This window comes from Salmo salar, chromosome 21, assembly GCF_965601325.2.
Source record: "Salmo salar chromosome 21, fSalSal1, whole genome shotgun sequence".
Classification (NCBI taxonomy): Eukaryota; Metazoa; Chordata; class Actinopteri; order Salmoniformes; family Salmonidae; genus Salmo; species Salmo salar.
Genome location: NC_138311.1, coordinates 41,644,152 through 41,668,653, shown reverse-complemented (window position 1 = coordinate 41,668,653; position 24,502 = coordinate 41,644,152). Strand labels below are relative to the sequence as shown.

At 42.5% G+C, this 24,502-nt stretch overlaps 1 protein-coding gene across 1 annotated transcript in view; it reads right to left on the bottom strand.

The window, feature by feature from the left end:
* The window catches only part of slc49a4 (solute carrier family 49 member 4), a 72,505-nt gene that overhangs the window by 4,002 nt on the left and 44,001 nt on the right, over window positions 1-24,502 (bottom strand). Inside the window, exons 7-8 of the mRNA XM_014165388.3 lie at window positions 18,382-18,509; window positions 9,800-9,982 (exon numbers count right to left, since the gene is read on the bottom strand). Of these exons, the coding sequence (XP_014020863.1) occupies window positions 9,800-9,982; window positions 18,382-18,509 (311 nt within the window). The remainder of the gene's footprint in view (window positions 1-9,799; window positions 9,983-18,381; window positions 18,510-24,502) is intronic.

Sequence of the window (24,502 nt, the reverse complement as noted above, 5' to 3'; positions counted from 1 at the left end):
AGAGAGAACATCTGTGGGTCCAGAGCTCAGTGGACAGAGAGAGAGAGAACATCTGTGGGTCCAGAGCTCAGTGGACAGAGAGAGAGAGAACATCTGTGGGTCCAGAGCTCAGTGGACAGAGAGAGAGAGAACATCTGTGGGTCCAGAGCTCAGTGGACAGAGAGAGAGAACATCTGTGGGTCCAGAGCTCAGTGGACAGAGGGAGAGAGAACATCTGTGGGTCCAGAGCTCAGTGGACAGAGAGAGAGAGAACATCTGTGGGTCCAGAGCTCAGTAGACAGAGAGAGCTAAGAGAAGTGATGAGGTGGAAGATGTTTCATCCTGAAGTAGCACAATCATTAATCAGGTTAGCTCAGTAACCTGTTGCCTGGTGGTGTAGGAAGTTAAGGGAGTTGTGTTTATCTGACAGCTCTGTCTCCACAGCCTGCCTGCCCCAGACTCATCCATTTAGATGAAGACAGAGAGGGAAGAGAGATGTTGGGAGGAGAGATGTGTGAATTGGTGTGGAGTCTGAATGAATGCTAATGTGTCTATGTATGCCCACCAACCAACCAAATCTCTCAGGTAATCCAGTCAGGTATTTGGTGGTAAAGAAGTGGCTAACCGGCCGGAGAGCAGCCAATGGTCCCAGTGACATCATCAGTGAGGAGTAGCAGGGCTGCAGTGTGTGGAAAGTAAGAGAGAAAGCAAAACTATTTGGAGTTGCTTGAACAGCAAATGAAAGGGGAATAGGAGTGGAGATAATTTCCCTTTCTGAACAGTAATAACAAGCCTCTGAGACGACGATGCAATTCCTCCCAGGCTATCATAGCTCCAGTAGCTCAGTGCTCAGTTAAAAAGGACCATTTAAATGATGTTTTCACTTCTTCCTCTGGCTCTACATGGAGTGTACAAAACACTAGGAACACCTGCTCTTTCCATGACATAGCTTTCACCTGGATTCACCTGGTCAGTCTGATTCCTTATTGATGTCACCTGTTAAATCTACTTCAAATCAGTGTAGATGAAGGGGTGGAGCAGGTTAAAGAAGGATGCGTAAGCCTTGAGACATGGATTGTGTATGTGTGCTATTCAGAGGGTGAATGGGCAAGACAAACGATTTTGAACGGAGTATGGTAGTATGTGCCAGGCGCACCAGTTTGATTGTGTCAAGAACTGCTGGGTTTTTCACGCTCAACAGTTTCCAGTGTGTATCAAGAATGGTCCACCACCCAAAGGGCATCCAGCCAGTTTGACACAACTATGGGAAGCATTGGAGTCAACATGGGCCAGCATCCCTGTGGAACTCTTTCGACACCTTGTAGAGTCCCAGCTCCTGACGAATTGAGGTCATTCTGAGGGCAAAAGGGGTGGGGGGTTGCAACTCAATATTAGGAAGGTGTTCTCTACTCCTTCTGTTTGTGTCTGTCGATTTCAGAAGTGAGGGTCTAAAAGCTGTGAAATAGCCCTCACCAGCGGGAGGGAGTGGAATAACATAAACAGCTGCAGACACCCACAGGCTGGCACACAAAGCAGGGACACGGGGGCCTGGGGGGAGCGCGTCAAGGCCAGACACAGACGGCTATTTAGCTCTGACACCTCACCCTATGCACGTTGTGGTGAACGTATTACTGCCACACCGGCTGTCATGAGTCACGACCACAGTAACATTCCATGACTGTTGAGCCACTTTAATATCCTTTTATGCATTCTGGACATGTGTTGGTAGAACCCAACTCGCTAATGACAGTCTGGTCGCTAATGGCCTGGTACTCAGGGCTCTATTGTCCCTCCATCAGGTCCTAATGGCCTGGTAGCCAGGGGTCCATTGTCCCTCCATCAGGTCCTAATGGCCTGGTAGCCAGGGGTCCATTGTCCCTCCATCAGGTCCTAATGGCCTGGTAGCCAGGGGTCCATTGTCCCTCCATCAGGTCCTAATGGCCTGGTAGCCAGGGGTCCATTGTCCCTCCATCAGGTCCTAATGGCCTGGTAGCCAGGGTTCCATTGCCCCTCTAACCACTCCGACATCGATGCAAATGCAATCGAAAATCACAAACACATCATCAAAACTGTATCATGCTTTTAAAACTCACCTCACTGTCATCTATCAATTTGAAGAATGAAAACAGGTTGAAACTGAGTGGAAAACATGGTCATTGTGGGTGTTGTTTCAAACATTACACTAAATGGACAGTGCTTTCTAAGGTGATGATTCTTTCAAAACCACATATGCATATTAGAGCTTATTGACACAACTATGGGAAGCATTGGAGTCAACATGGGCCAGCATCCCTGTGGAACTCTTTCGACACCTTGTGGAGTCCCAGCTCCTGACGAATTGAGTAGAAAAGGCACATTTATGAGCCCAAGCCCGAAAAAAATAATGGAATTAAAATAAAGATTGTGCCGTTATAGCCTAGTAGTCTACCGCATATTACGCATGGCAAAATAAATATTACTAAAAATAACTGATTCAAAATGTCTTTGGTACATAGTTGGTATAGTCTATGCTCCAAATTAAATTAGTAATGGCCTTTGAGTGTGGACTGTATTATTATGCATACTGGATGGACTGGTTACCTTATGTTACACTCCAAACTTTATCCATTAGTCTGGGAAAGAACGTATAGGCCTAGACGATGCTGTTGGTTCATTGATTGGGCAGGAAGGCTTATAGTGAATTTGTATAGTATTTCTTTTTTATCCCTTTTTCGTGATATCCAATTGGTAGTTAGTCTTGTCCCATCACTGCAACTCCCGTACAGACTCAGGAGAGGTGAAGATCAAGAGTCCTCTGAAACACGACCCCGCCAAGCCGCACTTCTTCTTGACACACTGCTCGCTTAACCCGGAAGCCAGCCACACCAATGTGTCAGAGGAAACACCGTACAGCTGCCAACCGAAGTCAGCGTGCATGCGCCCGACCCGCCGCAAGGAGTTGCTAGAGAGCAATGGGACAAGGACATCCTGGCCGGCCAAACCCTCCCCTAACCTGGACGACGCTGGGCCAATTGTGCAATGCCTCATGGGTCTCCTGGTCGCGGCCGGCTGCGACACAGCCTGGGATCGAACCCGGGTCTTTAGTGACGCCTCTAGCACTGTGATGCAGTGCCTTAGACCGCAGAGCCACTCAGGAGGCCCACTGTATTAGATTTTGAATAGCCTAGTAACAGGGATTTTGATATATTTCATGAATAGGCTGACACATTACCTTTAGCTACAGAATATCTCACCACAATGCATTGCCAGCTCCTCCTCTCTCTCCTTCATTCCTTTCTTGAGCGTGCAGAGAGAGGGGCTGTCAACAGTTTAATTAAATATGTTTTGTTGTGAAAACATGTTACGATTGACATTCCACAACAGATTTCTCAAATGAAGCATTGGGTAGCTGCAGGAACAGGGTTGGAGAGCCCATGGCATACAGAGGTTGGGTGGGCAGAATATCACCTGTCACGCAGCGAGAGGCTGCATGCTCCTAAAACAGTGGTTGATGCATGTAGTGAAATACGTATCGTTATAAGCTCAGACATTTCTTTATGCAATCCTGTGTGAAAGCAGAGTTTTGATGGTTGTCACTAAAAAGAGGATCCCAGCTGCTACTATATTTATTTCTCAGCTGCTCATATTAAGCACAAGCTCCACTATGAAACAGGAGTAGCCTACCTGGCATGATTGAAAAACAAACTGTGGGGAAATGGCCTCAATTCGCTATTCCAGTGCATACGGATGACATGTTCCTGCCCCTATTTCTGCTTATTCGATAATTATTAGTAATGACAAATTCAATTGAGAATAGTCTGATGGGTGAAAATATTATGGCTTGATGAGAGATCAGCGTGTGTAGTCTGAGGTAAGGAGTGCAAGTTTTTTTGTGTGACTTTCTCAAATCAATAGCCCCTAGTACAGCCCATGTACAGCACCAGTCAAAAGTTTGGACACACCTACTCATTCCAGGGTTTTTCTTTCTTTCTTTATTTAGAGAATGCCAAGAGTGTGCAAAGCTGTCATCAAGGCAAAGGGTGGCTACATTGAAGAATCTCAAATTTGAAATATATTTTGATTTGTTGAACACTTTTTTGGTTACTACATGATTCCATGTGTGTTATTTCCAAGTTTTGATGTCTTCCCATTTATTCTACAATGTAGAAAATAGTAAAAAATTAAGAAAAACCCTTGAATGAGTAGGTGTGTCCAAACTTACTGTATGTTTTGATTTCTAAGACATTCTAAGGTTTGTATCATTCACAACCCAAGTCTCCAAATAACTCTAAATCTAGTGTATAGGACCTGTTTCAAATGATCACTTTTACGCTCAACATAGCCACTTCATATGCATGTGCACTCGCTCCGGAATGGGAAAAATATCCTTTCTATCGTATTCAACTAAGTTCAATTATATTCTTCTTACTATAAAATCATATAAAATAATGGCACGGGACTTATAAGCTTATGTTGTCTGCTAAATGAACATGCCTACAGCCTATGGAATGGCACATAGCCAGAAAACAACACATATTCTGTTCTTCTGAAATCCATTTTTCTTCTTTAGACCAACCTAAAACAAATAATGTATTTATTGTGATGGTGTATATTAAATGTATTTATTGTGACGGTGTATATTAAATGTATTTATTGTGATGGTGTATATTTAAAGGATTTATTTAACTTTTTTAAATGAAGATGTTCCAAAGGCACACATCAGCAGCTTGTATGCATCTTCTATGCGTGGAGGCCTGGAGATGCTAAACGTGTTCATGTTAACAGTCAATTATCGTGAGACAAGCATGTATTTGCATGACAATAGCTGGCTAAATTTCATGGCCGCCACAGACTTGCGCACGCAAACACACACACGCACAGAGGCTTAGTCGCGAGCAGAAGTCACTTATTGCTGCCGCAATTATTCCTAATTGTGGCCAATGAAGGTGGTGCGTTTAAAATGGCCGTCACGTTTCAGACTGATTTATTCCTCCCATTCTCACTTTCCTCAGCGGTTCTTTTTTTTAGGGGAAAGGGGAATGAAGCTGGCTGACATTTGTCCGATATAAATATGACTTAACTAATCGAAATGAAATCATTAAAAGTTCAATGAAACAAGATGAGAATAATTACTTTCTATTACTGTCAGAATATTCAGACTAGGTGGGAAGACATTGAGACCGTTTAGTCATTTAATATGACTGTGTATTTCAAATAGGTGTTTGATTATAGTATCAACTGTTCCCACCACAATCATTCAAAAACATCCCAGAAATAAAAGAGCAACTGCAAAATAAAATAATTGTTATGGATCAACATGGCTCTACACGGAGCAATGGTCTCCGACGCCTCCAAAACATTCACAAAAGGTTACAGATTCCAGATACAGTTGACGTCGGAAGTTTACATACACTTAGGTTGGAGTCATTAAAACTCGTTTTTCAACCACTCCACAAATTTCTTGTTAACAAACTATAGTTTTGGCAAGTCGGTTAGGACATCTACTTTGTGCATGACAAATAATTGTTCCAACAATTGTTTACAAACAGATTATTTCACTTATAAATCACTGTATCACAATTCCAGTGGGTCAGACGTTTACATACACTAAGTTGACTGTGCCTTTAAACAGCTTGGGAAATTCCAGAAAATGTTGTCATAGCTTTAGAAAGTTCTGATAGGCTAATTGACATCATTTGAGTCAATTGGAGGTGTACCTGTGGATGTATTTCAAGGCCTATCTTCAAACTCAGTGCCTCTTTGCTTGACATCATGGGAAAATCAAAAGAAATCAGCCAAGACCTCAGAAAAAAAATGGTAGACCTCCACAAGTATGGTTCATCCTTGGGAGCAATTTCCAAACACCTGAAGGTACCAGGTTCATCTGTACAAACAATAGTACGCAAGTATAAACACCATGGGATCACGCAGCTGTCATACCGCTCAGGAAGGAGACGCGTTCTGTCTCCTAGAGATGAACGTACTTTGGTGCGAAAAGTGCAAATCAATCCCAGAACAACGGCAAAGGACCTTGTGAAGATGCTGGAGGAAACAGGTACAAAAGTATCTATATACACAGTAAAATGAGTCCTATATCGACAACCTGAAAGGCCGCTCAGCAAGGAAGAAGCCACTGCTCCAAAACCACCATAAAAAAGCCAGACTATGGTTTGCAACTGCACATGGGGACAAAGATCCTACTTTTTGGAGAAATGTCCTCTGGTCTGATGAAACAAAAATAGAACTGTTTGGCCATAATGACCATCGTTATGTTTGGAGGAAAAAGGGGGATGCTTGCAAGCCGAAGAACACCATCCCAACCGTGAAGCACGGGGTTGGCAGCATCATGTTTTGGGGGTGCTTTGGTGCAGGAGGGACTGGTGCACTTCACAAAATAGATGGCTTCATGAGGAAGGCAAATTATGTGGATATATTGAAGCAACATCTCAAGACATCAATCAGGAAGTTAAAGCTTGGTCGCAAATGGGTCTTCCAAATGGACAATGACCCCAAGCATACTTCCAAAGTTGTGACAAAATGGCTTAAGGACAACAAAGTCAAGGTATTGGAGTGGCCATCACAAAACCCTGACCTCAATCCTATAGAAAATTTGTGGGCAGAACTGAAAAAGCGTGTGCAAGCAAGGAGGCCTATAAACCGGACTCAGTTACACTAGCTCTGTCAGGAGGAATGGGCCAAAATTCACCCAACTTATTGTGGGAAGCCTGTGGAAGGCTATCTGAAACGTTTGACCCAAGTTAAACAATTTAATGGCAATGCTACCAAAAACTAATTGAGTGTATGTAAACTTCTGACCCACTGGGAATGTGCCGAAATAAATAAAAGCTGAAATAAATCATTCTCTACTATTATTCTGACATTTCACATTCTTAAAATAAAGTGGTGATCCTAACTGACCTAGGGTAGGGAATTGTTACTAGGATTAAATGTCAGGAATTGTGTAAAACTGAGTTTTAATGTATTTGGCTAAGGTGTATGTAAACTTCCGACTTCAACTGTATGTCACCAAAGAACATATTATTAATCACATAGTTTTGTACTTCAGACAAATTTGGCAAAGTTTACAACAAAAAAGTTTCTGATGAAAACAGAAGAGTGGCAATTATTTCAGCTCTGTGAATTATTTCTGTTTCCCATGTTGAAGTCTTGACAACAAACGCAACTGATATTGCCGCCTTCCCCACACAACCCCTAACTCCTCCAAATAGATGGAGTCTTTGATGCTACGCTCAACAATACGGCTCCCTGCTTTCTATTCCACCCACCACTCCATAGCTAAATCACATAAACAACGAGCAGATGAAATCTAAAGTACCAACAACTGTAGCAGTATGTATTCATGTAGCCAGTATTGTCTCCATTCATGTTTTCAGACAGCCTCAGTGGTTAAGTGACCTTGGGGATTAGGCTCAGATGCTTCCCAAATGGTACACTATTTCCTATATAGTGGCTCTGGTCAAAAGTAGTGCACTACATAGGGAATAGGGTGCCATTTTGGACAAAATACTCTGCTGGATAGAAGACTGTTGGGACCCACTATGGTGATATTAAAATAGACATTTAATACATTTACAAATGTGTAACTTCTTTTAAAAAACGTAGCCAAAACATAAATGAACATCTTTGAGGCTGAGGTTGCCAATTTTAAATATAGGAGGGAGTGGGGAGGATTTTGAAAAGGCTAAGATTTATATGGAATTCTTCAGCTTTAATTCCACACCAACATATCTGTCACATCAATTATGATTATAGGCTGAAATGAATGAAGGATGAATTACAGTTAGGAGAGAAAATATTGGAGCTCCATCATACTGTTAGTGGTGGTGGAATATTCTCCTCAGTTCATCCCCAATGATTGATCAACAGGAACTAGCTGGATTTAGCTGTAGTTATTAGTATCTCAACTAGTATCTAAACCAATGGGCTCTACATTCCTAGAGACATGTAAATATCATATGAATTGGTCCTAACACTCAGCCCTGAGGAACACCAACTGCTCTATTCATAAAGGGCTGAGCTGCTGGCATTCATTAGGAGTGTGCAGTCCACACAGGAAAACACACAAGAGTAGTGTGCTACTCAAGATGTCTGGGGCCATAATTACAGATCTCAGACCAGTCTCAGCTGGGTATAGCCTCTGACCATCACTCAGAACAGAACAGAAGAGAGAGAGAGAGAGAGAGCGAGCGAGCGAGACCAATGGGTAACAAAACACACTGTCTGTGACCGCAACAAGGTCAGATTTGAAAAGCTAAAGCTGTGCCAAAGCTCTCTAATCTCAGTTGAATCTTCCTGGGTGTCAGAGGGAGAGAGGAAGCTGCCAACACTGTTCCCTTCTCAGTTCTGACCACATGGGCTTCAGTCTCCAGTACACAAACAGACCCATCTGTACACATCCAGCAGGCTATCATTCACCACCACCGACTAGAAGGGGGAAAATGTATACTTTATGAGGCCTGTATCAGTTTCCTGATCCTACACTACAGACATTTCTATCTGACGCCACCTGGCTGTCCACATGACACTGTGTCTGCGTCTTAAACTGCACCCTATTCCCTAATATAGTGCACTACCTTTGACCAGAGCCCTATGGTCCCTGGTCAAAAGTATTGCACTATGAAGAGAATAGTGTACAATTTGGGAAGCATGTATCTATACTGATGGGTAATTCATGATTAATCACTAGCTCGCGCCAGTCTAAGGAAACTTTACACATATCGCTAGTGATTAGAATCACAGTCTAAAGGTCCCTAAACTGATGTTTATTCATCAGCACCTGGCTTCTGCTTCTGCTGCCTGACCTGTCCAATCTCCTGAATCCCTTTCTGCTTGTTGCTGGGTGGAACAGGAACACTCAGTCAAATAGGTGAACATGCACTGTCTGGGTGTCAGCTTTGTTAGTGGAGAAAGAGCCTCTGGTCCAAGGTGGCCACCCTAATTAAGGACTGACTATCCACCACCTGTACTCGGAGGGACCAGCCAGTTAGTAGATCAAGACAGAATGTAGTTGTCAGGCAACAGCTGTATCTGTCAGTTCATACAGCTTACCACCAGGGGGACTTGCCAGTGTGTGTGTGTTTGTGTGAGTATGTGTTTGTGTGCATGCGTGTGTGTGTGTGTGTGTGAATCTCATGAATAGTAATGCAGTTTGTATAAATATGTATACAGTACATTCTATCTATTTACTCCAGAGTGTTTGAGAGGGGAATGCTGTCAAGTTTCTCTAAGCATTATTCATCATTCCACCTGATTGGCTTTGTGATGCGTCTGACCTTACTGTGAAGGTTAATCAGTCAGAGGAGCTCTGCAAACAGAAAGGAGCTCAGCTAAAAGGGGAGGGAAACAGAGGTTTCTTCCCAAATGGCACCCTATTCCCTCCATAGTGCACTACTTTTGACCAGGGCCCATTGGAAATAGGGTGCCATTTGGGATGAACACACAGAGAGGAGGTATGATGGTTTGGCTCCACTACAGGATCCCGACCTGCTTCTGTTCCAACCAGGAAGAGATATTCTGTCCTTTCTGTTATATGCTGTGCTTACATATTTCATATGAAGTTCCGCAAGATTCAGACAATGAATGCCAGTCTGGGAGAGATACAACAGTGTTTTTAATTGTAATCAAAATACATGTTATAACTTAAAAGGTCTCAAAAGCTAATTATTGTATCTATTTCTTTAAATGATCCTCAGTGGAGATGGATGGCACATCGGACCTCTTCATCTGGGTTGGAATCTGACCCGCTGCTCTAGGGCTGTCTCCTCTCACTTAATTCTCTCTCTATCTTATGTTGTACCTGTGATCGACCTGTCAGTCTTACCTGTGGTGTAGAAGGTGAGGAAGAAGAGGAGGCAGCCGGTGACCAGGTTACCGAGGAAGGTGACCACCCCGCAGGTGATGCCCTCGGGCACGGGGTACACAGTCTCGATCAAGAGCTCAAAGAAGATGGGCACACTACTGTTGATGAAGATGCCCAATACGATACAGGAGGTGTACAGGGTGGCTGAGGGGAGGACAGAGAGGGGCGGAGGGGTCATTAATCAATGAATCAATCAGTAAATCAATCAAAAATCACATTGTATAAAGCAGAGGACAGGGAGTCAGGGTTAAATCAATGAATCAATAAAATGTGACTTATAAAGGCCTTTTTACATCAACAGTTCACAGAGTGCATTAGATATAACTAGTGTGAAATGACACTAGTCTAGTGAAACCGTGAGAACAGGGTCTCCATGAGAACAAATACCGGCCTCCGCGTTCCTCCAGGTATCAAAGATCACTCATAATGTCATTCCAGCTAAGTCAATGGTGGTTTAACAGTGGGTATTGGATAGGGAAAAAACCACAGGCAAAAACCCTGCTGTGCAGCCTGTCTGGGTCTTTTCATGAGATTGACTACATTTAGTTATTCTCAGGGCACAGAGGGATGTTTCTGTTCCAATGCAAGAGGCAAATTGTGTTAGTTAGTGCTGGCCAATGTCCCCAGTGTGTGTGTGTGTGTGTGTGTGTGTGTGTGTGTGTGTGTGTGTGTGTGTGTGTGTGTGTGTGGTGTGTGTGTGTGTGTGTGTGTGTGTGTGTGTGTGTGTGTGTGTGTCAGTGGAGGCTCTTCAGAGGAGGAAGTAGAGAACCATCCTTCTCAGTGAATTTCATAAAAGTGAAACATTAAAAAAGTTATCCTTTTTTAGATAAAACTATACTACATATATTCACGTCACTAAATAATTGATTAAAACACACTGTTTTGCAATGAAGGTCTACAGTAGCCTAAACAGCACTCTGTAAGGTAGCACCATGGTGTAGCCAAAGACAGCTAGTTTCTGTCCTCCTCTGGGTACATAGAATTCAATACAAAATCTAGGAGGTTCATGGTTCTCACCCCCCTTCAATAGACTTACACAGTACTTATGACAACTTCCAGAGGACGTCCTCCAACCTATCAGAGCTCTTGCAGCATCAATTGACATGTTGTCCACCCAGAGAATGAATCTAGTTCTGAAATCATAAGCATAAGCTAGCTAGCACCGCAGTGCATAAAATATGGTGAGCAGTTGACTCAAAGAGAGAGAAAGACAATAGTTGAACAGTTTTGTACAAAAGTTAAGGCAAAGCAGCAGAAGGAGAGAGAGAGAGAGCTAGCGATATCTTCTTTATAGTTTACCTTTCACTTACTTAGCTAATGCAGCTAATTTAGCCTACTCAACAACCTGACTCAAACATAATGCTATTTATGTTAACTAGCTGGCTGAGGCCATCCAACAACGCAACTCTTCCAAGTCATGGTAAGCTTTCGGTTGAATTCATTTATTGCCACCGTGGCCCTCCGGTGTAATTACTAAACTCCTTGCTGTACATTGAACACAGGATTGTACGTTTACTAACGCATTAGTTCTAGTTTATTGACAATGTTAATATGGTCACAATGATATAGGCTGTGTAGAGGTAAATGTTTATGGTGTGAGGGTTTGGCTTGGATAGGTTTTTGCGCCTGGTCACAGACAGCTGTTGTGTTGTGCACTAAAGTTTATAAGCAAAAGGAAAAGGTGAGAGGAGGAGAGCGCGTAGGTGCGAGAAGGAATTATACAACGAGCAAAGTGCTGATGCTGTATGTCGCTGCTATGAAAATGAACTGAGTGTGCGGGTGATTAGGGGTGTATTCATTGCGCCGATTCTGTTGTAAAAGGTTTCTTAAACGGAAGCAAACGGAACGAAACGGGGAGGGACCTACCTGAATTTGTCCAATAGAAACAGTTGTTTAGTAAACGTTTTGCAACTGTTTAGACTAATGATTACACCCCAGATCAGCTAAATGCAAGCAAGGCTACTGTGTGCAAGGCGTTATTGAATGTGTCAAATCAATCAAATCAAATTGTATTTGTCACATGCGCCGAATACAAGAGGTGTAGGCTTTACCGTGAAATGCTTACTTACAAGCCCTTAAAACCTGATGTGGATAGGGGGCAGTATTTTCATGGCCGGATGAAAAAACGTACCCGATTTAAACCGGTTACTACTCTTGCCCAGAAACGAGAATATGCATATTATTAGGAGATTTGGATAGAAAACACTGAAGTTTCTAAAACTGTTTGAATGGTGTCTGTGAGTATAACAGAACTCATATGGCAGGCAAAAACCTGAGAAAAAGTCAACCAGGGATTGGAGGATCTGAGAATTGTAGTTAGTCTTTCTAGTCCCTTTCGAAACTACAGTATCTATGGGGTTACGCTGCACTTTCTAAGGCTTCCATTGGCTGTCTAAAGCCTTCAGAAAGTGGTTGGAGCCTTCTCCTGTCACTGGGCAGAGTATAGGAGCTCAGTTACTGAGTGGTCTGCCTGGCAACAAAGGGATTGGATATGCGCGGTCCCGCGAGCTCGCTGTTTTTCTTTTTCTCCTTGAATGAATACGCTATTGTCCGGTTGGAATATTATCGCAATTTTACGTTAAAAATACCATAAAGATTGATTTTAAACAGCGTTTGACATGCTTCTAAGTACGGTAATGGAACATTTTGACTTTTTGTGTCTCGAATTGCGCTCGCGCGTTAGCCTTTGGATAGTGACCTGAACGCATGAACAAAACGGAGGTATTTGGACATAACTATGGATTATTTCGAACAAAAACAACATTTCTTGTGGAAGTAGCAGTCCTGGGAGTGCATTCTGACGAAGATCAGCAAAGGTAAGAGTATATTTCTAATACTAATTCTGAGTTTAGGTTGCTCCGAACTTGGCGGGTGTCTGTATAGCTTTCTGTGATGGCGAGCTATGTACTCAGAATATTGAAAAATGTGCTTTCTCCGTAAAGCTATTTTAAAATCTGACACAGCGGTTGCATAAAGGAGTTCTGTATCTATAATTCTTTAAAAAATTGTTATTTATTTTGTCAACGTTTATGATGAGTATTTTTGTAAATTCACCGGAAGTTTTTGGTGGGAATACATTTTCTGAACATCACGCACCAATGTAAAATGCTGTTTTTGGATATAAATATGAACTTGATCGAACAAAACATACATGTATTGTGTAACATGATGTCCTAGAAGTGTCATCTGATGAAGATCGTCAAAGTTAGTGCTTCATTTAGCTGTGTTTTGGGTTTTATTGACACATGTCCTTGCTTGGAAAATGGCTGTGTGGTTATTTGTGTCTATGTACCGTAATTTCCGGACTATTAAGCGCACCTGAATATAAGCCGCACCCACTGAATTAAAAAATATATATTATTTTGAACATAAATAAGCCGCACATGTCTATAAGCCGCAGGTGCCTACTGGTACATTGAAACAAATGAACTTTACACAGGCTTTAACAAAACACGGCTTGTAACAAAAATAAATAGGCTTTAACGAAACACGGCTTGTAACAAAAATAAATAGGCTTTAACGAAACACGGCTTGTAACAAAAAATACAAAATTTGCAGTAAACAGTAGCCTACCAAGAAATTCATTGCTCCAGACCAAGCTCCCGTGCAGCAGCTCTATTTCCTTTTCCAACAGCCAGATCAATCGCCTTCAACTTGAAAGCTGCATCATATGCATTTCTCCGTGTCTTTGCCATGATGAGGGTGACAAAATGACTACCATAATCAGAATGATGGGAAGTTTGAGAGCGCTCGATTTAATCTAAACAGTAAACAAAAAAGTTGTTTGACCTTAACCCGTTCGGCAATTTCATTGGTCTAATGAAAGCTTCATGCCGCCAAAAAACTGAGCACGTCACAGAATGTGTTTTTTTTCTGTTTTTTTGAAAGCTCGAAAAATCCATATATTAGCTGCATCATTGTTTAAGCGGCGAGGTTCAAAGCGTGGGAAAAAAAGTAGCGGCTTATAGTCCGGAAATTACGGTACTCTCCTAACATAATCTGATGTTTTGCTTTCGCTGTAAAGCCTTTTTGAAATCGGACAATGTGGTTGGATTAAGGAGAAGTGTATCTTTAAAATGGTGTAAAATAGTGGTATGTTTGAGAAATTGAAATTATTGGATTTTTTAGGTTTTGTATATCGCGCCACGCTGTTCCATTGGATATTGGCTAGGCGTTCCGCTAGTGGAACGTCTGTCCTCAACAGGTTTTAACCAACAATGCAGAGTTAAGAAATATTTACTAAATAAACTAAAGTTTTAAAAAAGTAACACAATAAAATAACAATAACGAGGCTACATACAGGGGGTACCGGTACCGAGTAAATGTGCGGGGTTACAGGTTAGTCTATCACTGTCTGTCACCTTGATTACTCAAATTTGTTTCTCGAACTGTGCACCGAAGATATAAACATTTATTTGAAGCTAGGTTGTAGCAACCCCATGATGGGTATAGGGAAAATATGAGTATCATGTAGTGGCCTAAACCTATCGATGTTACATTGAACAAGGTGAATGGAATATGAATGACAGTCATCCAATATGCTGTAATAGAAACAAGGCCATGCTCATAAAAATAAAATTGTCCTCACTCATCTTAAATGGCACTGACCGCCACTGTAATGTGCGTGTGCACATGTGTGCTAGTGTGTATGTGAGCGTGAATGCGTCTCATCTAGTGTGTGTGTGTGTGTATGTGTGTGTGTGTGTGTGTGTGTGTGTGTGTGTGTGTCAACATGCTTACACATGGCGTGCGTGTGTGTGCGCGCATGTGTAAAGACACTACCGCTCAAAAGTTTAGGGTCACAGAAATGTCCTTGTTTATGAAAGAAAAGCAAATGTTTTGCTCTTTAAAATAACATCAAATTGATCAGAAATACAGTGCAGACATTGTTAATGTTGTAAATGACTATTGTAGCTAGAAACGGCAGATTTTTTATGGAATATCTACATAGACGTACATAGGTCCATTATCAGAAAACATCACTCCTGTGTTCCAATGGCACGTTGTGTTAGCTAATCGAAGTTTATCATTTTAAAAAGGCTAATTGATCATTGGAAAACCCTTTTGCAATTATGTTAGCACAGCTGAAAACTGTTGTTCTGATTAAAGAAGCAATAAAACTGGCCTTCTTTAGACTATTTGAGTATCTGGAGCATCAGTATTTGTGGGTTCGATTACAGGCTCAAAATGGCCAGAAACAAATAACTTTCTTCTAAATCTCGTCAGTCTATTGTGGTTCTGAGAAATGAAGGCTATTCCATGCGAGAAATGACCAAGAAACTGAAGATCTCGTACAATGCTGTGCACTACTCCCTTAACAGAACAGAGCAAACTGACTCTAACCAGAATAGAAAGAGGAGTGGGAGGCCCCGGTGCACAACTGAGCAAGAGGACAAGTACATTATGGTCCCGTGTGGCTCAGTTGGTAGAGCATGGTGTTTGCAACGCCAGGGTTGTGGGTTCGATTCCCACGGGGGACCAGTACGGAGAAAAAAAATGTATGTAATGTATGCATTCACTACTGTAAGTCGCTCTGGATAAGAGCGTCTGCTAAATGACTAAAATGTAAAAAAAAAAAAAAGTACATTAGTGTGTCTAGTTTGAGAAACAGACGCCTCAGAAGTCCTCAACTGGCAGCTTCATTAAATAGTACCCGCAAAACACCAGTCTCAACGTCAACTGTAAAGAGGCGACTCTGAGATGCTGGCCTTCTAGGAAGAGTTCCTCTGTCCAGTGTCTGTGTTCTTTTGTCCATCTTCATTTTTTCTTTTAATTGGCCAGTCTGAGATATGTATATTTCTTTGCAACTCTGCCTAGAAGGCCAGCCTCCCAGAGTCGCCTCTTCACCGTTGACGTTGAGACTGGTGTTTTGGAACACAGGAGTGATGGTTGCTGATAATGATCCAAGGTCCGCCTATGTAGATATTCCATAAAAAGATCTGCTGTTTCCAGCAACAATAGTCATTTACAACATTAACAATGTCTACACTGTATTTCTGATCAATTTGATGTTATTTTAATGGACCAAAAATTAGCTTTTCTTTCAAAAACAAGGACATTTCTAAGTGACCCCAAACTTTTGAACGGTAGTGTGTGCGCGTGTGTCCATGCTTGTGTGCCTTGGCCACTGATCAAGGTCTCAGCTGCTCTGAGGCTGAGCCCTGGGGCCCTGGGGTGGGTGAGCAGATTAAGCCATCACCATGGAGGAGAGCATGTTTCTGTCCCAAATGGCACCCTATTCTCTATATAGTGTACTACTTTTGACCAGAACCCTATGGTAGTACACTATATAGGGAATAGGGTGCCATTTGGGATGCAGAGCATGGCTCTGTTTTCTCCACGGCCGTCTCCTTTATCACCGCAGATTGGGTCAAATCAACTCCCCATTACCCAGCACCGCTCTTAATCACACTGCTGTCTGTGAGGACCGAGCCAGCCAATCTGCCTGCCTGTCTATCTGCCTGTCTGTCTGTCTGCCAGCCTCTCTGCCTGCCTGTCTGCTGCCACAGAGGAACTGAGGCGACACCACGGCAACGGCGACACAGGCATCAGTGAATATCCACTCTGCCCTTTGTTCTACCACCCCCGTCCTGCTCTAATGACCGGCTGGTATCAAACACAGTCAACCACCGCTGCTCTGTTCCTCCACTACATCCGTCTCTCCCAGGTTGTAGCTAGTTGATCCCTTTAGAGGAAGTATGGCACTGCTTCATGATAATATTTTAGTCCTCTTTTCTTAGGGCTGTTACGGTGACCGTATTACCGCCACACCGGCAGAGACAAGTCATGATGGCAGTCAAATTCCACGTGACCGTTTAATCACGATAACTAGGCTTCTCCAAGCTCTGATGCTGCTGATGGTCATTAGTAGCCTACCAAACTTGCTAACTGCCTGGTACTCAGCACTCTATTGTCCCTCTAATCACTCTGACATCAATGCAAATGTGATTGAAACTCTAATCAAACACTTCATGAGAACCCATGAGCTCATGTTGCGCAACATTTCTATAGGCTATGCAATTGCGTGAGAAAACAGTGATGACCTCTATTAAAAAGAAGAGGATCCCACCAGCTTTCTATAGTACTATATATATATCTCAACCTTCCTAATACACATCCTAATACACATAATGCACATTGCTTCTCTTAACAACAGGAGTATAGCCTACCTGTCTGGCATGAAAATGAACCATGGGAAAAGCGTCCTCTATTCGCTATTTAAGTGCATAGATGACATGTATTTATGTAAAGACAAGATTAAATCAAGAATAGTCTGATGTGTGACAATATTAGCCTATCACTTTTGAATGATATATTTGCCGCTGGGAAATTTGTGGCATTATCAAGTGCTTGTCAAACTGTGAACGAGAGACTGATGGAGTGTGTACAGCCTGCGTAAAAAACAAAGCAGAGCTCATGCCTTTCATGCAACTATTTTCAAATCATCATTAGGGTCGCATCATGCAGCCATATAATGTATTAGAAATCTAAACATATAGTCCAACATTTGTATCACAACTAAAGTTACATAAATAACTCTAAATTAATCATATAGGAGGAACTGTTTCTATGTTAACCACTCAACATAGAATAGCACATGTGCGCACTCCCTCAAATTGTTTGGAGAAAATATCCTTTCTATTTTATTCAGTTAGGTTCAATTGTATTCTTTATGCAAAAAAATTATATAAAATAATGCCACGGAATTATAAGCAAATCTTGTCTACTAAATTAACTAGTGTAGCTCACAGCCATATGACAAAGCCAGACCATGGCCTAACATAAGGATACCTCTTCTGAAACAGACTACATTGGGACCTGATGCATCTTCACTATTATTCTACAATGTAGAAAATAGGACAAATAAAGAAAAACCCTGGGTTGAGTAGGTGTGTCCAAACCTTTGACTGGTACTGTACATAACACTCTGTTATGCTTCTCGGTCCATTAATGAATAGAAAGTAGATCCTAGATGTATTCTTCAGTCAGACAGAACACTGTGGGGGTGATATGTTAAAACAGTGAGAGATATTATTCCTATCCACACACAGACAGTGCATCAGGGCCGGGCACAGACCTTTTAGGGGACAGGTGCTCAAACTGTATTTTAGTATATAGTGATTGGCTAGAGTCTAGACTACCTGTGTTGGGTTGTTGACGCAGCCACTCCTCTCTGCCCATTTTGATTTGTTGATCACTTTTGTGGTTACTACATGATTCCATATATGTTATTTCAGAGTTGTAATGTCTTCACTATTATTCTACAATGTAGAAAATAGTGAAAATAAAGAAAAACCCTTGAATGAGTAGGTGTGTACTGTACATGAAGCTGCCTCACTACAGAAACAGCTGCCTCACTGGCTAGCACAAGCCAATGACTACTTACTATACTAAGTCCATGTGTTCCTTCCTGAATCTAAAGGACAAGTCTGCTATTGAAGTATCCATTGTGGCTCTAGGATGCTCTGGGTGTACACCAGCGGCACTGCCTACATGTAAAATGCCCACTTCCTGACATGGAAACCGTGCTCTACCAGGCCTACCTGCAGTGGAGGGTAGGTGTGTGAGCCTGGTTAGACAAGTGAGTGTGAACCAGGTGGAGGCCAGGGAAGCCCCAGCCATCATCAGGACCAGGATGAGCTTCAGCATGCCCCGGATAGAGTCGGCAAACCTGGGGAGAGACAGAGACCAGGTTAGTAAACCTGGAGCACACAGAGAGAAACAATCAAAGGACTGTTTGAAACAACAAAAAACCAAACAACAACTCGTATAACCTGGCCTAATTTGGTATGCTTCAGAAATGGCTTAAAATGGCATGCTTCCAAACACAACTGTGTGAACATGTCTCAGACTCATATGCCTCCATGTCGCCATCCATTAAAGGAAGCAGACATGGTGACAGGAGAATGTAGCAGTCCCTGGGTTACAACTGGTGACAGCTTACAGCCATACACCATGATATGAGCTGATGTAATTTAGATCACCAGTGACTGTGAAGCAAGCAGGCAGATATTTGATGTCTGTTCCTCTCTATCCATCCAGACAAGCTGTCCAAACAAAGCTTCTTGTGTTTTAGCATTCCTCTCAGCATGTGTTGAACCACCAACCCCTGACAGGTTTACTCCTGTCCTCTGGGTATATTTGCCAGCACAGAATGCAGTATTGGATTCTGAGAATATGAAATATACTTATTCATGTCACTGAGGGAGAGAGGGTAATATATAACGTTTACATTATGTCAGGATATGTTATTGTTAGCCATCAGGGATCCTCTGGGAGGAGAAGAGACACAGTCTGGTAGCAGGCACCATGACAGCTGTGTGTTGAGTGCAGGGAAGCGATCACATGTGGCAGGCATTGATAAGGGGAGACAGCCATGGATTAGTGATGGAGGGGGTCGAGATCAGGTCAGGTCGCGTTAGGGGAAAAATAAAAGTTTATGGCCATGATCACTTAGTGTCCTGCCTAGCAGTAAAGAACAATGTTTGTACAGATGTGTAGGAGGAGACTCAGCCTATGAGAAAGGGTTAAATATCAGTGCTTGTGTGAATATGTCTTTGTCTAATGCAGCTGTATTGATCCTCTGGGAGAATAAATTTGGTTTGAGCTTTCATATTGTTCGTAGAGTTTTTACTCTGAGAATTAGAACCTAAGAGCGGTAACCGCAACCTTTCAACATCGTGCATATAGAAGCTGGTAGTGGAAAGACACTAATTGTGCCAATTGTTATGTTGTTCTCAGGAAAGATGCTTCAGAGAGAGTGTTCAACCTGACAATGAACTATTTATGGAAAGAAAACACAGGAAATGTTCAATAAGTATCACAGTCTCTCAAAGTTCAATAAAAGTGTAGTCAGGGAGCATATGACAGAAATCAGTTTTGAACAGCCTCTCAGCCAACAAAACTGTTTAGCTTCAAAACATTTATTTCAGTGAGTTCATTTTAGATTAGACATTCATAGATGCACTGCAGGCACTTGCACAGAAAGGGGTCTACCTGTGCCCTCCCACCTGCCATTTGCCCTTTTTGGGGGGGGTACAGTTTTGCCATTGTTGTTTTGAACCCACTGCCCCCAAGTCATTGTGAAGTCATCAAGTTTTGCCACCCCACCATTACCCTTACCCTGTCCGTTGGTCTGCCCTGTACAGAGATTGTGTGCGCCCAATATCCAAACATGCATGGCTTAAGCTTGGGAGATGCGCTTATCAGTCTTGTAGCAAGCAACCTAAGCAAGCTACCTACTTTACATATCAACAGTAGACTACTGCTACAGCAGGATAACCCTAGATTTACATCATCATCAATATTGGGTCTGGTTGGCTAAGGCAGAAAGACCCAACATCAACGACCCAACACAGGTAGTTCTAGACTCTAGCCAATCACTATATACTAAAATACAGTTTGAGCACCTGTCCCCTGAAAGGTCTGTGCCCGGCCCTGATGCACTGTCTGTGTGTGGATAGGAATAATATCTCTCACTGTTTTAACATATCACCCCCACAGTGTTCTGTCTGACTGAAGAATACATCTAGGATCTACTTGCTATTCATTAATGGACCGAGAAGCATAACAGTGTTATGTACACTACTTATTGGAAGTGTATACGTTACATGGATGCTGGACCCTGGAAGTGGGTGCTTTGGTAGGGAAAGCACTGCCCAACCAAGTCTGCTACCTTTTTCCCTGACCAAAGCCCTTAGCTCATACCCATCTGCCACTAGCTCCCCTCAGAACCAACTCTCCAACTCTCCCCTGGCTTTGCCAGAGACCGCAACCCAGTCAACCCTTCATCTTGATGGGCAACAGTCCCCTACCTACACCACCACCACCGGTATCATGTATTGTCCCTCTGAAACTCACATCATTTGTGCATTGAAACCATCAATAAATGCAGCATGACTGACTCTAAGTAGCATAATTCAAGACTCCTTTATGCCCTACAAAGTCAGCTGACAAGACAGGAGCATAAACCTATCTTGTTGTGAGGTAAAGTCTCAACTAAAAGCACATAAATTACAGTTGTGTCAGGTTTATTGGCATGAAGATAGTGAGGGTTGAATCTTCTGTAGCATCACATTCTCCTCTGGCTAACCTCAGAAATAATTCAATTCTTATTCCATTTGATATGATTATTACCAGGTCTATTTGTCTCTATTCTGATCTAAGACAAGGGCATGTACTGAATGACCAACCAGTCAAACATGTTACATTTTTTGTAATTTAGCAGATGCTCTTATCCAGAGCGACTTACAATAGTGAGTGCATACATTTTCATATTGATCCCCCGTGGGAATCAAACCCACCACAACCCTGGTGATGCAAGCACCATGCTCTACCAACAGAGCCACACAGGACCACGTAATGATATCACCGAGCGACAACAGCCACCACTAGCCCCCAAAAAATAGTCCAAATTCGGTGACTTTAATTACTCATTTTAAATCACTTGTTTATCTAAACATAAATACATGATCATTTTTCAAGTCTTTAATGTGAGTCAGTGTGGGTAAAAACTCTCTCCCTTCCCTTCCCCTCCCTCTCTCTCCCCCCTACCCTTCCTCTGTTAATTCAATTGAATGGCATGGGAAACATATAGTTGAAGTGGGAAGTTTACACACACCTTAGCCAAATACATTTAAACTCAGTTTTTCACAATTCCTGACATTTAATCCTAGTAAGAATTCTCTGTCTTAGATCAGTTAGGATCACCAATTTATTTTAAGAATGTGAAATGTCAGAATAATAGTAGAGAGAATGATTTATTTCAGCTTTTATTTCTTTCATCACATTCCCAGCGGGTCAGATGTTAACATGCACTCAATTAGTATTTGGTAGCATTGCTATTAAATTGTTTAACTTGGGTCAAACGTTTTGGGTAGCCTTCCACAGGCTTCCCACAATAAGCTGGGTGAATTTTGGCCCCTTCCTCCAGACAGAGCTGGTGTAACTGAGTCAGGTTTGTAGGTCTCCTTGCTCGCACTCGCCTTTTCAGTTCTGCCCACACATTTTCTATAGGATTGAGGTCAGGGCTTTGTGATGGACACTCCAATACCTTGACTTTGTTGTCCTTAAGCCATTTTGCCACAACTTTGGAAGTATGCTTGGGGTCATTGTCCATTTGGAAGACCCATTTGTGACCAAACTTTAACTTCCTGACTGATGTCTTGAGATGTTGCTTCCTTTCAGGTTATGTCGATATATGACTCGTTTTACTATAGATATAGATATTTTTGTACCCGTTTCCTCCAGCATCTTCACAAGGTCCTTTGCTGTTGTTCTGGGATTGATATGAACTTTTCGCACCAAAGTACGTTCATCTCTAGGAGACAGACCGCGTCTCCTTCCTGAGCAATATGATGGATGCGTAACCCCATGATGTTTATACTTGCGTACGATTGTTTGTATTGGTGAATGTGGTACCTTCAGGCATTTGGAGAAAAAAAATCTGAGGTCTTGGCTAATTTCTTTGATTTTCCCATGATGTCAAGCAGAGGCATTGAGTTTGAAGATAGGCCTTGAAATACATCCACAGGTACACCTCCAATTGACTCAAATGATGTCAATTAGCCTATCAGAAGCTTCTAAAGCCATGACATCATTTTCTGGAATTTTCCAAGCTGTTTAAAGGCACAGTCAACTTAGTGTAAACTTCTGACCCACTGTAATTGTGATACAGTGAATTATAAGTGAAATAATCTGTCTGTAAACAATTGTTGGAAAAATGATTTGTGTCAAAGTAGATGTCCTAACCGACTTGCGAAAACTATAGTTTGTTAACAAGAAATTTGTGGAGTGGTTGAAAAACAAGTTTTAATGACTCCAACCTAAGTGTATATAAACTTCCGACTTCAACTGTATGTTAACATTGCCAAAGCAAGTGAAATAGATAATAAACAAAAGTGAAATAAACAATAAAAAATTAACAGTAAACATTACACACAAAAGTTTCAAAAGAATAAATACATTCCTCTCTCTTCCCCTTCTCCTCCCCCTTTTATTTGGGAGCATGTGTGTGTGTGTGTGTGTGTGTGTGTGTGTGTGTGTGTGTGTGTGTGTGTGTGTGTGTGTGTGTGTGTGTGTTGGGGAGTGTTTGTTTGGCTATCACAAAGCGCATCCCATGAAGCAAACTACTTAGTACCAGGCATGACTCCAACACCATCATTAAGTTTGCTGATGACACAGTGGTAGTAGGCCTGATCACCCACAACGACGAGCAGGCCATAGAGAGGAAGTCAGAGACCTGACCGTGTGGTGCCTGGACAACAACCTCTCCCTCAACGTGTCCAAGACAAAGGAGATGATTGTGGACTACAGAAAAAGAGGCACCGAGCACGCCCCCATTTTCATTGATGGAGCTGTAGTGGAGCAGGATGAGAGATTCAAGTTCCTTGGCGTCCACATCACCAACAAACTAACATGGTCCAAGCAGACAAAGACAGTCGTGAAGAGGGCACGGCAAAACCTATTCCCCCTCAGGAGACAAAAGATTTGGCATGGGTCCTCAGATCCTCAAAAGGTTCTACAGCTGCACCATCGAGAGCATCTGACGGGTTGCATCACTGCCTGGTAAGGCAACTGCTCGGCCTACGACCGCAAGGCACCAGAGAGGGTAGTGCGTACAGCCCAGTAGATCACCGGGGCCAAGCTTCCTGCCATCCAGGACCTCTATACCAGGCGGTGTCAGTGGAAGGCCCTAAAAATTGTCTAACACTCCAGCCACCCTAGTCATAGACTGTTCTCTCTGAACCGCATGGCAAGCGGTACCGGAGCACCAAGTCGAGGTTCAAAAGACTTCTTAACAGCTTCTACCCCCAAGCCATAAGACCCTCCCCCCCCCCATACGCTGTTGCTACTCTCTGTTATTATCTACGCATAGTCACTTTAATAACTCTACCTACATGTACATATTACCTCGACACCGGTGCCCCCGCACATTGACTCTGTACCGGTACCCCCTGTATATAGCTCCGCTATTGTTATTTACTGCTGCTCTTTAATTATTTATTACTCTTATCTGTTACTTTTTTTGTAAGTAAGTATTTCACAGTAAGGTCTACACCTCTTGTATTCGGTGCATGTGTCAAATACAATTTGATTTGATTTAGTATGACAATAACAACTGCAGCAAAAGTTTTTAATGGGGCTATTTTCTGCTGCCCATTGCAAGCTGCTCTCTAATATTTGTGTGACGTAAGGTGAGGCGTTCAGGCACAGGAGGGTGTGTGTGTGTGTGTTAATGTGTGCTCTGTAATGTAACTCAGCAGCTCCATCAACAGCAAACCAGTAGGCAAATGATCATTAATGGTGTCAGCAAGGATCCAGTGCTAGGTAACCGGGGAATCTGTTACTGCGCTTCTCAAACACATCACCCATCATGGCAACACACATACACACTCACCTCCCTTAGCTAACCCCCAACAGATGGCCAATTTAGCCAGACGTCAGGAGGAAGCCAATCAATTGCGTGACAGAGACTCATTAATGAGTTACTTCTCCCCCTCTGTTCCATTTCTGTTTCTCTCCTACAATGCAAATCTAGAACTCTGTTTCAACTTTCTGTTGCATATGTAACCAGAGGTGAGAGAGAGAGAGAGAGAGAGAGAGAGAGAGAGAGAGAGAGAGAGAGAGAGAGAGAGAGAGAGAGAGAGAGAGAGAAGCTAAAGG